The sequence below is a fragment of the Notolepis coatsorum genome (assembly GCF_963971535.1).
Source record: "Notolepis coatsorum genome assembly, chromosome: 2".
Lineage (NCBI taxonomy): Eukaryota > Metazoa > Chordata > Actinopteri > Aulopiformes > Paralepididae > Notolepis > Notolepis coatsorum.
In genome coordinates, this window is record NC_140166.1 from 34,104,462 (window position 1) to 34,119,632 (window position 15,171).

General features: G+C 42.9%; 1 protein-coding gene across 1 annotated transcript in view; it reads left to right on the top strand.

The window, feature by feature from the left end:
- The window catches only part of kcnt1b (potassium sodium-activated channel subfamily T member 1b), a gene marked incomplete at its 5' end in the record, with an annotated part of 317,351 nt that overhangs the window by 198,686 nt on the left and 103,494 nt on the right, over positions 1 to 15,171 (top strand). Inside the window, 4 exons of the mRNA XM_084308105.1 lie at positions 2,254 to 2,328; positions 6,953 to 7,036; positions 10,061 to 10,155; positions 12,359 to 12,539. Of these exons, the coding sequence (XP_084164231.1) occupies positions 2,254 to 2,328; positions 6,953 to 7,036; positions 10,061 to 10,155; positions 12,359 to 12,539 (435 nt within the window). The remainder of the gene's footprint in view (positions 1 to 2,253; positions 2,329 to 6,952; positions 7,037 to 10,060; positions 10,156 to 12,358; positions 12,540 to 15,171) is intronic.

The following is a 15,171-nucleotide window of genomic DNA, read 5'->3' on the forward strand; positions in this document are numbered from 1 at the left end:
TGTCCGAGCCGAGGGGCAGAGTGCTGGAACAGTGGCGGTGACGAGGGCATCGTCCACCGGGTAGCCGCTGTCGGAGCCGAGGAACAGAGTGCTGGAACAGTGGCGGTGACGAGGGCATCGTCCACCGGGTAGCCACTGTCGGAGCCGAGGAACAGAGTGCGCGCCACACCTTGGTGTGCGCGTCGGAACAGTGGCGGTGGCGAGAGCGTCGTCCACCGGGTAGCCGCTGTCGGGCGTCGGAACAGAGAGACGCCTCGGGGTGCGTCTGCGAGGAGGAGTGTGCCAAGCACGAAGGTCTGGAAGATGCGCATCTGTGCGCTGGTACGGAGGAGCGTGCCAAGCTCGAAGGTCTGGAAGATGCGCGTCAGTGCGCTGGTACGGAGGAGCGTGCCAAGCTCGAAGGTCTGGAAGATGCGCGTCTGTGCGCTGGTACGGAGGAGCGTGCCAAGCTCGAAGGTTCTTGGAAGATGCGCGTTGCGCGCTGGTCTGGAGAGCGTGCCAAGCTCGAGCGTCCTTGGAAGATGCGCGTTGCGCGCTGAGGACTGGAGAGCGTCTGCGCTGGTCTGGATGTGCGTCAGGAGGAACAGCTGCGCGGGGGTCTGCAGTGGAACGCTGGGGTGCCTCCCGTGGAAGTACAGGGAGCGCAGACCAGTCTTCCCCACAGGCAACGGCGACAGCTGGCGAAGGCTGGAGCAAACATCTCGACGCCGGAGAATGGAACAGCATAGGCAGACAGAGGATCTCCCGAAAGAGTCTAGATGTTTAGAGAATATGACTCGGCAAGTATACAACACGACCCCACGCCAAAACGAGGGGAAGCGCCCTGGTATTTAAAGCCCACCGGGGGACTAATTAGCCTGCCACCACAGGTGCGAGAGATAATAGAATATCAAACAGGTGTGGCCACTAAGGGTAAGGAACGAGAGGGTGGGGGCTAGAGAGAGTGAGTAGGGAATTCCTAACAGTAGGCTTAAAGAAGACAGAGAATAGGGAATTCCTAACAGTAGGCTTAAAGAAGACAGAGAATAGGGAATTCCTAACAGTAGGCTTAAAGAAGACAGAGAAAAGGTAGTGAGCAGCGGGCAAAACCTCACAATTACATTGGTATTCTGTCAACATGGAGAATGATTGACTTCACTGCCTTGACTTGTATGATTGATGTGGTTAATTCATGGTTCTGTTATTATTTTGATTTCACAAGATATATTATTTCAGCTTTTTCTTTTCTGTTGACTTCTTTTGTTGTTTTTGTTTTGTTTTGTTTTTACAGGGGTATGTTTTTCATTCGTTTTTACAAGGCAGTATTTGTTTGTTTGTTTTTATATGGGGATATTTGTTTGTTTTTATAGGGGAATATTTGTTTGTTTTTATAGGGGAATATTTGTTTGTTTTTATAGTGGAATATTTGTTTGTTTTTATAGGGGAATATTTGTTTGTTTTTATAGGGGAATGTTTGTTTCTTTTTACAGGGGAATATTTGTTTGTTTTTATATGGGAATATTTGTTTGTTTTTACAGGGGAATATTTGTTTTCTTTTTACAGGGGAATATTTGTTTTCTTTTTACAGGGGAATATTTGTTTGTTTTTACAGGAGAATAATTGTTTTTACAGGGGAATATTTGTTTGTTTTTACAGGGGAATATTTGCTTTGTTTGTTTGTTTTTACAGGGGAATGTTTGTTTTGTTTGTTTTTACAGGGGAATATTTGTTTTCTTTTTACAGGGGAATATTTGTTTTGTTTTTATGGGGGAATATTTGCTTGTTTTTATAGTGGAATGTTTGTTTCTTTTTACAGGGGAATATTTGTTTGTTTTTATATGGGAATATTTGTTTGTTTTTATAGGGTAATATTTGTTTGTTTTTATAGGGGAATGTTTGTTTCTTTTTACAGGGGAATATTTGTTTGTTTTTACAGGGGAATATTTGTTTTCTTTTTACAGGGGAATATTTGTTTTCTTTTTACAGGGGAATATTTGTTTGTTTTTACAGGAGAATACTTGTTTGTTTTTACAGGGGAATATTTGTTTGTTTTTACAGGGGAATATTTGTTTTGTTTGTTTGTTTTTACAGGGGAATATTTGTTTTGTTTGTTTGTTTTTACCGGGGAATGTTTGTTTGTTTTTACAGGGGAGTATTTGTTTACTTTTTACATGGGAATATTTGTTTTCTTTTTTACAGGGGAATGTTTGTTTTCTTTTTACAGGGGAATATTTGTTTTGTTTTTACAGGGGAATATTTGTTTTCTTTTTACAGGGGAATATTTGGGAACAGATGTTCCAGATGTCCTTCCTATTGGAGATGATGAATACAGTGCCATTTATAATTACAGTAAGTAATTCATTATGTAACTTGATAGGTAATCAGCTAGTCTAGGGGGCAAGCACTTATTAACACTTTGATCGCCATGGGTTAAATTCATAATTTACCATCCCTTGCCAGCTCTATTTGTCTATGGAGAAGTTCCCCTTCTTTGCAGGGCTATAACTTTTTTAATTCTATTGCTAAATTGCCATTATTATGGCCCATTCAATGTCCTATATGTATTGTTCAGGGTGTAGCAACGTTAAACTTTTTCATTCACATATTCATACTAAAATATGGTCTAAAGTATGTTTTTATCGTTTTCTGCAGCTTTATCCAGAACTTGATTTATAGCTCCAAATGCATTATATTGATGATGAAATACAGTTTGATAGCAATTGGCGCAAGATGAAAAATTTCAACTGGACGTACTTCTAGAATGATCTACGTATGATCTGATGATGACCGGATGGGCGGGGGATCGTTTATAATTCCGTGGGCAGCGTTAGATGATTCATCCAGAGTGGGTCATATGTTCATCATAGCAGTTTATATGGAATACGTTAGAAAATAACGCTGAATCTTACCGTATGTTCCTCGCGCCGTTGGCCGATCAGCGTGGAGTAGACCGTTTTCGATTATGGGATGTTGATCCTGATGAACCATTTCCAGGTTGTATAATACTATATACGTCCAAATAACGTTGTTTATTGAGTTAGGGCGAGCGATTGATCATCCAGTGTGTTGAGATGGAGTCCGGCTACCGATCGCGAGTGCCCGGAGCACATATGGATGAGCACTTCCTGTTTGGCGCGCCCCTCCCTCTTGGCCGATCTGCCGATCGGCCACCAGATGGCGCTCTCGAACCGTTAGACAGTTGAGTGGAGCTCACCAGTACATCTCAGGGCTCCGGAGGGGAAATATGATTTCGATCACAGATTTTTTAAATATTGACATCAAAGACGAGTTACGGCGTCTTCGGCAGAATGAGCATGGCTAGGAATGACGTCTTAACTCGTCCCCGGCGATCATAGTGTTAACACATTGGGCACCGGGGGTTGTGCCCTTCATTGTACCCAGTCTGCCACTGTTGAAAGCCTATGGAGATGTTTACCTTCTTTGCAGGGCTATAACTTTTAAAATTGTATTGCTATATTGACATTACTATGGCCCATTCAACATCGATTATCTATCGTTCAGGATGTGGGAACGTTATATTTTTTCATTCATACATTGTTGTGTTAATACCGTCTAGAATATAAGTATGGTTTTAAGGTTTTCTGCTGTAATTCCAAAAACGAGAGTTATAGGCCCTGACGCATATATAGATTATCGATTGCCGTTTCTTTCCTATACACGCTATATGAAAAAATTCAAATGTATATGATCGGTATACATTATGCTTCATCATGCGTGAAGGAAAGGGGGGGGTCGTTTATAATTCCTTGATCGTCAGTAACGGCTTTATTTAGTATGGGTTGATACATTGATCAGATGGTTTGCAGTGAAATTAATAAACAATCGGGCTGAAAATAACGTTACTATCCTCTTACCGTTCGCCGATGAGACTGGAGGAAAAATATCCCAATTATTTGACGCCGATCTCCTAGATCCATTTCCGGTTTGTATGGCGCAATAAACGCAGCCATGGTCTGCAGCAAATATAGTGTTACCATGTTATTAGTATGCTACCGTTGTCCAGGATAACATAATAACAAGGACCTTCACCTACCATTTTGGTCTCTATTTTGGTCTCTATTAAATAGCTCAGAACCAGCTGTGAATATAGGTGTAAAGGCCTAATATGTTTTCCTATCCAGTACCCAGGAGTAATATTGCTTCAGGACTACTGTTTATCAGACACCATGCCTTGAGCTTCACTGTTTATGACATTAGAATTGTTAGAGAATTGAGTCAGAGACAATAAGATAGATACTAATTTCCTCTCTGTGCGTTCAGTAGAAAACTATCCAGATACTTTAGCACAGATTAATGGAGGTAGAGATACGGATCAGCTAGCCTCGAAACTCAAAGAGAGGCAGGCCCGGACTGGCCATCGGGAGCACCGGGAGTTTTCCCGGTGGCCTGGCCTGCACAGATAAAAAAAATAAATAAAATATATATTATTATTATTATTATTATTTTTTTTTTGCCAGGCGATTGTTTCTAGTTGTGGCGGCGGCGCGGCGCGATAGTTAGATAACCTAGATGGGTGGGGAACAACCAGGATTTCATTGTCTGCCACAGTTGGAGAACTATCTGACTCTCTCTCTCACGGGCCGGCGGATCACACACACACAATGGAGCCGTGCTGCCGCTTGTAATTGGTGGAGGCGGGACCAGGCGATACAACTGATTGACAGCGGAGGCGGCGAATGGAATGGCAGACGGCACTCAGATGCAGAATAACAGCCAGGCAATGAGCCAGGGCCCTATTCCCCGTACCTGGTTCATCTAAGTCGATCAAGAGTCCCATTATCCAGATTCAGTTAACCCGATGTTTGAAGCCGGGATTTTCCTGTTCCTCGAAGGTGGATTCAGTCTCGTTAACTCAAACCAGACTTGAGACCCAGGATAAGTGCGCGCGGCCGCTTCAGTTGAAAAGCCATCACGTATCGATAGCAGAGATCCTGATTTTCTAACGGCATTGATTGATTAATTGATTTAAAACTTTATTAACAGGTTGCAGTACGGCTCAATCGCCTCGCCGACAAATTAAATGCGTTATCTATAGGCTAATTTTAAGTCCCTCATTACCCCAATCAATCAGATTATATTTCTTTAAACTTGCCTGCTGGCAGTAGGTTTATGGAATGGATAATCAAATGAGATCTTGCTAGCGAAAATAATTAGTTAAACTGTTATGCAGAATAAGGATACGGCTCTCTTACCCATTGATTGATGTATGGTGGATCTTTTACTTATCTACACTGTGGTGTAATGGTTTCTGCTTTTGACTTTCACACAGGCGGCCCGGGTTCGAATCCCACTTCTCCTAGTCTTTTCCTTCTTTTTGCAATGTAGGAATAATTCAATTTGGTGCACGTTGAGAGCTATATAAAGAATGACATCCTCAATGCATGTAGATTTATAATATTTTAACTTAAAACTAGGCTACTTTTGCATATAATCATTAATATTATATTCCAAAAAAATTATATTGGAAACACGGGGTTTTGAACACCGGTCGCCCGGTTGCCAGGATTCAGCACTAGCCGCTGCGCCACTGTGCCAGACGTGATATACTCATTGTTTATGCATTAATGGACGAGAGACCCGTGTTTAGAATATTTTTCTTACCAAAAAATGAAGTTTTATCTCTTTATTCTCAAATGCATTAATGTGACGTCAACGGCTCATTCAATTTCTCAAATCCGTCAAACAGCGCATCTCATCAGACATTTTAATCCCAGTTACAATATCACACAAAAACCACAATCCCCGCATAGACACTTCAATTTTATGCTTGAATGAAACACAATCCGGCGCTCCGTTAAGCAAATCTACAGCGGAGATTAATATATGAAACTAATCAGAGCCAAACGGCCGATAGGTTTCATTCATTAAAAATATCCCCGCGGGATTCACATTTGCAATGAGCCGTTATTAAAATAACCACATGCAGCGTGTATCGCGACTCCGAGCGCCGTATATGACGTGCATTATTTTATTTAGGACAAAGTAAATCTATAGGCTCAATATGATTTATTATCAGCATTTAGTTCTATTATTATACATTTCAAAAGCCCCCTCTAGGAAAACGAAGCACAGAAACGTAATTCAGAATGGTATAATGCAGATCCTAGACTGTGAGAATCATTTCAGGAAACGAGCTGTCACTTCTTTGCGGGGGCGTGGCCATGGTTCATCCGGCTAACTTGAACTTAACCCTGCTCTCGACCAGGCTCAAACTTTTTGATCTGTTGTCATGGTGATTTAGACAATCGCGCGTCGGGGAATGGGAAGGTCCGGCTTAAGTCAGGCTTGACCGAAAGTTTATCCGGCTAACTCAGTTATCCAGGTACGGGGAACGGGGCCCAGGTAGTGAGGGACTCGGGAGAGATACGGTAGAGCGGAAGTCAATTAACGTTGATGTCAAGATGGACAGTGGAAGAAAGAGAAAGGATGGAGGAGAGAGGGATAAAACAAAGAAAAAGAAAGGCCCTTACAGGAGAGAGTGGTTAACTGTATTATAATAGTAAATAGAAAAATATGTTGTGCTCTTGCTTTTTTCTTTTTGAAGGTGGAGAGAGTAGCATTGCTAGTGCCACAACAGTTTTATTTGAGGTCCATAACAGTACATTGTACTAAGCAATTGTTGGCTCATTAGTTTGTGATTCACATGCACAAAAATTCACCAGAATGCAGGAAATTAAGTCTTTGTAACAAAAAAAATCCTGGAGGGGGACCCCCAGACCCCCCGCTTAAAAAGTGGCCTGACTGGGGCTATATTTCGCGCTATATCTCCCGGTATGAATTATTTCCCCAGTCCGGCCCTGAAGAGAGGTGTTGGAGAAAACGGTAAGCACATTTCCCATAATGTTGGCGTGTTCCTTTAAGAGTGTAGATTGATGTCTGATGTAAGTATTACAGTATTTATTTCATCAATAATATGTTTGTTTATTTATTTACTTACTGTAATTATTTCTAGATCTTCGCAGCTCCGTTGAGAAACATATTCATCCCAGTGTTTCTCAACTGCTGGTTGGCTAAATGTGCCCTGGAGAACATGATTGTGAGTATATGCATTACTATTTAACCTGTTCACTACCACACTGCAGCTTTTTTTTTTCTGGTCGCGCAGGACCGACAGAGGAGAGGGAGAACGGGAGGAGAAGTAGGGAAGACATGCGGCAAATGGTCACCGGGTGTGGGAAGCGAACCCGGGACGACCGCTTCGCGACTCGCCGCGCTATATGGTGTGCTGCTGGAGCACCCCTTTTCGCTACCACACTACCGAAGATTAACCTTTCACTACCACACTACAGGTTAACCGTCTGTAGTGTGGTAGTGAAAGGTTAATCTTCGGTAGTGTGGTAGTGGAAGGGTTAACCTTCGGTAGTGTGGTAGTGAAAGGGTTACCCTTCGGTAGTGTGGTCGTGAAAGGGTTAACTGTCTGTAGTGTGGTAGTGACAGGGTTAACCTTTGGTAGTGTGGTAGTGAAAGGGTTAACCTTCGGTAGTGTGGTAGTGCAAGGGTTAACCTGATGTAGTGTGGTAGTGAAATGGTTAACCTACGGTAGTGTGGTAGTGAAAGGGTTAACCTAGTGTGTTGTGTGTATAGTTGAAAGAGGGCTGTCCTGATCACCATTTGATTGGGCTTCAAAGCTTCTTCCCACGGACAAAGTTTCAATGTAGTTGGCAGATCAGGGCTCTCTGAAGGTTGAATGAATGCTGAATTGTTACTTCTACAGTATATGCTGCTATCTCTTATTTTGACGTAATCACATTATTGGAGTGGTAAAAAGAAAACCGACCAAAACCAAACAAAAAAACGAAACGTTCAAATCTTGATTTTGCCATTGCTTGCTATGGCAGCGACTGAAGCTTCTAAGCATCCGGGTCGCGTCTATTCGAAACCCAAATGGTTCCTGCTTTCGCGTTCGCGTTTTTTGCTCTGATTGGCCACTGACCTACGCTAGTTTTGCCGCACCCCCCCCCCCCCCCCCCCCCGTTATGAGCGTAGAAATAATGCGTGGAGAGCGAGCCTCGCACACACCACTTTGAAATGGGTATCACAGTAGTACGCCCTACTGTAGAACATGACATATTAGCATGACATCTGATTTATTAATGCCAATACTAGGGACAAACACAATTGGCACAAGTGTAAATCATGGATTAGTCACTCAGTTTTAACATCCGCCGACTTAGCTCACCTCGTTCAAGTCATCTTGGTTAAATTTTTTTTTTTTTTACGTTTAATTAATTTATCCACTCTGGTTGGATGGTGTGTATGTATATGTATGTATTGTGCTGTATAATGACAATACATTTGAATCGAATCTCATTTTGAAATCGCTACGCTGCCTATGGACACGACAGTGGCGCGTCAAACAGCTTCGAATGTATTGTCATTATACAGCACAATACATACATACATATACATACACACCATCCATCCAGAGTGGATAAATTAATTAAACGTAAAAAAATTAAAAAAAATTTAACCAAGAGTGATTTGAACTTGTGACCATAGGCTCCACAGCCAGCAGACAAACGAGGTGAGCTAAGTCGGCAGATGTTAAAACTGAGTGACTAATCCATGATTTACACTTGTGCCAATTGCGTTTGTCCCTAGTATTGGCATTAATAAATCAGATGTCATGCTAATATGTCATGTTCTACAGTAGGGCGTACTACTGTGATACCCATTTCAAAGTGCGTGTGTGCAAGGCTCGCTCTCCGCTCGCTCTCCACGCATTATTTCTACACTCATACGGCGTCGGCAAACCTAGCGTAGGTCAGTGGCCAATCAGAGCGGAAAACGCGAACGCGGAAGCACGAACCGCTTGGGTTTCGAATAGACGCATCCGGGTCAGCCCTACTTGGAAGAGTGTGCAGTTGTGAACGATGAATCAGTGTTGCCTTTGGCAACTGACTGAGTGAGTGAACACACACACAAACATACACTAACCAAGCATTGAATGAACAAACAAACAAACCCATAGAACATAGTGAGAGGTACTACCGAGAAGAGCTATGCCATTTTTGGCTCCGATACCTTAAAGCTACAGTGCAGAACGTTTGTCTCCACTGGCACTGGCAGTGAGAGTAAGTAGTTATATTGTGATTCAGAAGAACAAGCCATACATGAGTCATAATGAGGATGCAGAGCCAGGGTGCTGCAGGCAGGCAGATGGTATAGGGTGCGGGGCCAGGTAGACTGGTGCAGGGCTGTGGGTGCGGGGCCAGGTAGACTGGTGCAGGGCTGTGGGTGCGGGGCCAGGTAGACTGGTGCAGGGCTGTGGGTGCGGGCCAGGTAGACTGGTGCAGGGCTATGGGAGCAGGGGACAGCTTGGAGACTGGTGCAGGGGACAGCTTGGAGACTGGTGCAGGGGACACCTTGGAGACTGGTGCAGAGGACACCTTGGAGACTGGTGCAGGGGACAGCTTGGAGACTGGTGCAGGGGACAGCTTGGAGACTGGTGCAGGGGACAGCTTGGAGACTGGTGCAGGGGACACCTTGGAGACTGGTGCAGAGGACACCTTGGAGACTGGTGCAGGGGACACCTCGGAGACTGATGCAGGGGACAGCTTGGAGACTGGTGCAGGGGACACCTTGGAGACTGGTGCAGAGGACACCTTGGAGACTGGTGCAGGGGACACCTTGGAGACTGGTGCAGAGGACACCTTGGAGACTGGTGCAGGGGACACCTCGGAGACTGATGCAGGGGACAGCTTGGAGACTGGTGCAGGGGACAGCTTGGAGACTGGTGCAGGGGACACCTTGGAGACTGATGCAGGGCTGTGGGAGCAGGGGACAGCTTGGAGAGGTGGCAGCCAGGCAGGAAACACTAACATGGTTTGATTGAACGAACACAAGTCAACATGTAGCTATTCTAAAACTGTAGTTATGTTTCATGAGAAAGCCAGATACAGTATACTATACTGTGTGGAGATGGTGTATGCTTGGTAGATTTATGAGATGTCTGTCTGTCTGTCTGTCTGTCTGTCTGCCTGTCTGTCTGTCTGTCTGTCTGTCTGTCTGTCTGTCTGTCTGTCTGTCTGTCTGTCTGTCTGTCTGTCTGTCTGTCTAGAATGATCTCCATCGTGCCATCCAGAGGACCCACTCTGCCATGTTCAACCAGGTTCTTATCCTCATCTGCACCTTGCTGTGTCTGGTTTTCACTGGGTGAGTGGATCCGTTATACCCTGTCAGGCAAACACTCAGACCTCCCTGCTCACTCCGTCTCATCTCAGAGTCTCCTCCCTTGACCCACTCCTATGTATGTGATTGCGTCCCTTAGGTTGAGAATGTCATCATAATATATTAACTACTTACAAACATTGATACAAACCTGGTTTAGGGTAAGGGTTGTGGGATAAGGGGTGTAGTGGTATGGAATAGGATACAAACCCGGATTAGGGTAAGTGGTGTGGGTGCAGGAGGAAATGGTTATAGTGTGAGCTCTAGGTGTTGACAATGCTGACACACCATATACATGACCCCCACAACCCAATGTGTAGATATAGGCAGTAGGGTTGCCACAGTGATGTGGAATTTCACATGACTAATGAACTCATGACAACGCCGGTATTACCAGTTTTATTTAAACTTGGGAGTCATTGAGGGAGACCCTCATTTTCAATGGTGCCGTGTGTACAGAGCATTACATGTAAACAGGACAGACAATCAATTTAAAACAATAGATCAATCATCAATACATGAAGAAAATGTATAATAATAATAATAATAATAATAATAATAATAATAATAATAATAATAATAATAATAATAATAATAATAATATTACAGTTCATAAGCAAGAGCAATTAGCAGAAACAACTACATCACCAGTGACACCAGACATTTTACAAAATGACACTATACATTTCCAATGATTAGTATCCATTTGTTGGTCAGACAGAGTTGATGTTAGGTTCTTCTAATTAAAAAATAAACCAATGCACAGTAATACCTTCTGTCACTTTTCTATCTGTTGACGGATGGACCAATGTAGCTGCAGCCTTATTTAGCGGATCACGCAAGCAGTCGAGCTTTCGCTGCTGGATTTAATCGGAATCCTCCGCTATCGTTGTCGTGTCGCCTCTAGAGCCGTCTTTCTCTCCTTCGTGTGAAGTTAAAACTAAGTGAAAGTGAAACCTAAAAATAGCTGCTGTCCACACGTTCAGTTTATAATGTTGTCTGATTTACACGCTGTTGTGTATAGATCTGTGGCTACCCTCCCGCTGCTCTGTGCTGTTATGACCCCTGAATTTCCCCATGGGGATTAATAAAGGAACATCTTATCTTATCAGGGAGAAACCAGGGACCTCCTCATCATTCCTATCTCACTTCTCCGCAACCCCGCCCCCCCCACTCCCACCCCCTGCCACAGGCTTATCTAACCTTGGTCACCGGAATGACAAACATAAGCAAAGTAACACAAGCAGCGAGGCAGAACTGAACAGTCAACAGTGTCCAAATGATCACTCGGATCAGAGGTTAATGTCCAAATGATTACTCGGATCAGAGGTTAATGTCCAAATGATCACTCGGATCAGAGGTTAATGTCCAAATGATGTCCAAATGATCACTCGGATCAGAGGTTAATGTCCAAATGATCACTCGGATCAGAGATTAATGTCCAAATGATCACTCGGATCAGGGGTTAATGCTGGACTAGCATTTAGTTGTTAAACATATTCTCCTCTGGCAAAATATTATTTCAAATGTGAATAGTGAGACTTGAGTCATGATTGGAAAGAATCACAAGCGCTGCATGGCTCTCAATTTGAAATGGGCCTTTCCAGTTTTAGTTTGGGTCTTAGTTGACATAGATAGTCCCTTAGTTGTTTTTTATTATCTTAATGTTAGTTATTCCCGCATTCAGGGAGGCAACAGTTGTGATAGGAGGTTCAAGAAAAGAGTGTGGGGCTTGAGATAGGTCAATTACTGTATATGCTCATCTCTGGCACCATAGAAATATTCACAGATGTGGGAAAAGCAATCCAATGACTGGGCATTAAATAAGTATTAAAATAAATATGTACAGTGTTGCTCGAAAGGATGTGAATGTGCTGGATCCCACATGCCCTGCAAGAAGACTTTTAGTAATTTTGTTTTTGCAATAATAATAGTTTTTGTATGTTTTTTTTGTGTGGACCCCAGGAAGACTAGCTGGTTGCTATGGCACCAGCTAATGGGGATCCTTAATCAAATCAAATCAAAGACAGGAGTTAGTAGAACGATTCAATGACGGTGTCATATTTTAATTTATGTGATTTGCTCTTGGCATTACACTTGAAAGATGGCTCTACTAACTCCTGTCTTCTTGCAGGGCGTGTGTGATCCAGCACCTAGACTCGCTCTACTAACTCCTGTCTTCTTGCAGGTCGTGTGGGATCCAGCACCTGGAGCGGGCAGGGAGTAAGCTCACCCTGTTCGACTCGCTCTACTTCTGCATCGTCACCTTCTCCACCGTGGGCTACGGGGACGTCACGCCACAGATCTGGCCCTCCCAGTTGCTGGTGGTCATCCTCATCTGTGTGGCCCTGGTGGTGCTCCCCCTGCAGGTACCGGGTGTTGTAGCCTACGTACTTCCATTTTTAAGTTTCCATTTTTTATTTTTAGTAGTAGAAAGCTTTATTGTCATTGCACAATACAGTACAACGAAATTTGTTTGTGCAGCACCGGAAAAAAACGATACCTACATATACACACTACCACACAACACATTCCATGTACCCATAGACTCACTGCCGTACATACATTAGTGTACCCATACTCACTATCACACCACACATTCATTGTTCAGTTCAGTGATGACTCTCGGGAAGAAGCTGTTCTGCAGCCTGGAGGTGCGGGCTTTGAAGGCCCTGTATCGCCTTTTAAAGGGATAGTTCAGAGTATAGTTTTGGAACCCTGGCCCTATTCACTACTCACCAATGATGTTGTTCAGAGTCCTTTTGTACCACAATCCACGCTGTTCCTCATAGTAGCTCTGGATAGTTAGCCACAAACCAATGCAAAGTCAATGGGGTCAAGCTCCTGTCTGTACAAGCTGACAACTGAAACCTACTCCACAGTGCAGACAAAGTAGACTTCAGTTGTCCTGAGTCAGACAGGAACTTGACCCCATTGACTTTGCATACTAGCTGGAGCTAGTATGAAACACAGCATGGATTGTGCTGAGAAAGGGCTTTACCGAGATTAGGGTTCCAAAAATCCGAACTATCCCTTTAAGGTCTGTGACAGGGTCCTTTTTCGCTCCCCTCCAAACTCTCACAATTTATGGCGTAGTCGGAATAAAAGGTGTCGGTGTTGCTTTATTGCCCAGCCTCCAAGGTGCAGAGGTGACATTCATAACAGTGACATAATCAAAATAACAAAACTACTACAGTAGATACTACCTGGTCTATCAGATGCGCTCCACAATAATGTCTGCGGCACTTCCCTCAGTTACTTACATACACTGTAACCGTTTATCTGGTGAAGCCCCGAAACACAGACACAAACAGACTAACAAACACTCACAGCGCTTCCCTCAGTCACCTTCATCGTAACTGATGCAGGGCAAGAACAAACTTCCTTGGGCACGTAGCCCTCATGAACACCTGGACTCCTCCCCCTCCACAGGTGCCACACATCATTAATTAAGACTAAACAGGTGCTAACATATAATTAATTAAGACTAAACAGGTGCCACACATAATTAATTAAGACTAAACAGGTGCTACACATCAATTAATTAGCCGTTTCCTACAGACATTATAACAAACAACCCACAACACCAATACCCCCACAACAACCCAATAAATAAATATATAAATAACCCAATAAATAAATATATGTATGAATGTATGGTAATATGTATGAATGCATGTAAGATTAAGATGAATGAATATGTATGCATGTTTGATAATGTATATGAAGATATATATGATAATGAGTGAATGTATGTATGTATGATAAGATGAATGTATGTTTAGTTGAGTTTAGTTTAGTTTATTTATTTAGCACATTATTTTATTTTTACCTTTGATAATGTATATGAAGGTATGTATGATATGTCTGAAGGTATATGATAACATGAAATTAATGATGGGGGGTTGCATGTGTGCGTGCTGCTCGGAGTCAGTGACGGGGCCGCTCTGTCACAAGGTCAAAAGAGTTTAAGTTTATAAAAGTGCATTCAAAGAGCTACATCTGAAAAAGGGGAAGTTTGTTCTATTTCCCCCCTGATGGGGTGAGAGTAGGGATGGGCGAGAGATTATGTTCTAAAAGTATATTCAGATAGTCAGCGAAGAGAAATGCAGAGGCAGTGCGGTTCCTTTGCAGTCGTAGTTCATGCTGAGTCTGAGTGTTGAAGGCGAATGGAGAGACAGATGCTGCCTCGTTCTAGGCGCCGCAAACTGAGGCGAAGCGGGATTTGCTCAATTTGACACAGAAATGTGCCCAGTGTGAAAAGGAAATGTGGGCCTATTCTTCACAAAGAATAGGAAATAGGCTGCTATGAATGTTTTATAGCCTCTGAATGTTGAATTGTTTTTGTAGCATCGGCTCTGCTACTGTTTAAAACAAAACATGTTTCTTTCATGTTTTACATATGAAATGTTTTGATGTTTTGCATATATATTTGTTTTGTAAGGTTTTAAATTAGTACATTAATTTTGAGTAGTGGAAAATGGGTAGGATTAAATAAGTGTATACTTCTTCCTACTCCTTTTCGAAACATTGTTATGTTCTCTTTTTTTCCCGTTTTTTTTCCATTTCATTGCTAGAGATCAATGATTTGTTTTTGTTTTATATTGTTTGTATTTACATGTTCGAAATAAAGATTTAAAATCAAATCAAATAAAAACATACCATGTTTTCATGGGGAGACAGGATGGCTAGAGGTAGAGATGCGCTGCAGACTGACCCTGCGCTCTGACCTCTGACCTCTCTGATGATGCAGGGAACTATGTGTAACTGCAGACTGACCCTGACCTCTGACCTCTCTGATGATACGGGGCACTATGTGTAACTAGGAGGCATTATGTGAAAAGACACATTTCGATTGCCTTGTGAAAAGTAATATTAATCTGTAATATTAATCTAACACCAGTTTATTCTTCAAGTCAAACAGTTTTACTCTGGTAAATACAGTGAGCCGAATGTTAAGTTATGTATTTATTTTTACCCAGGGACAGTGCACATTAACCC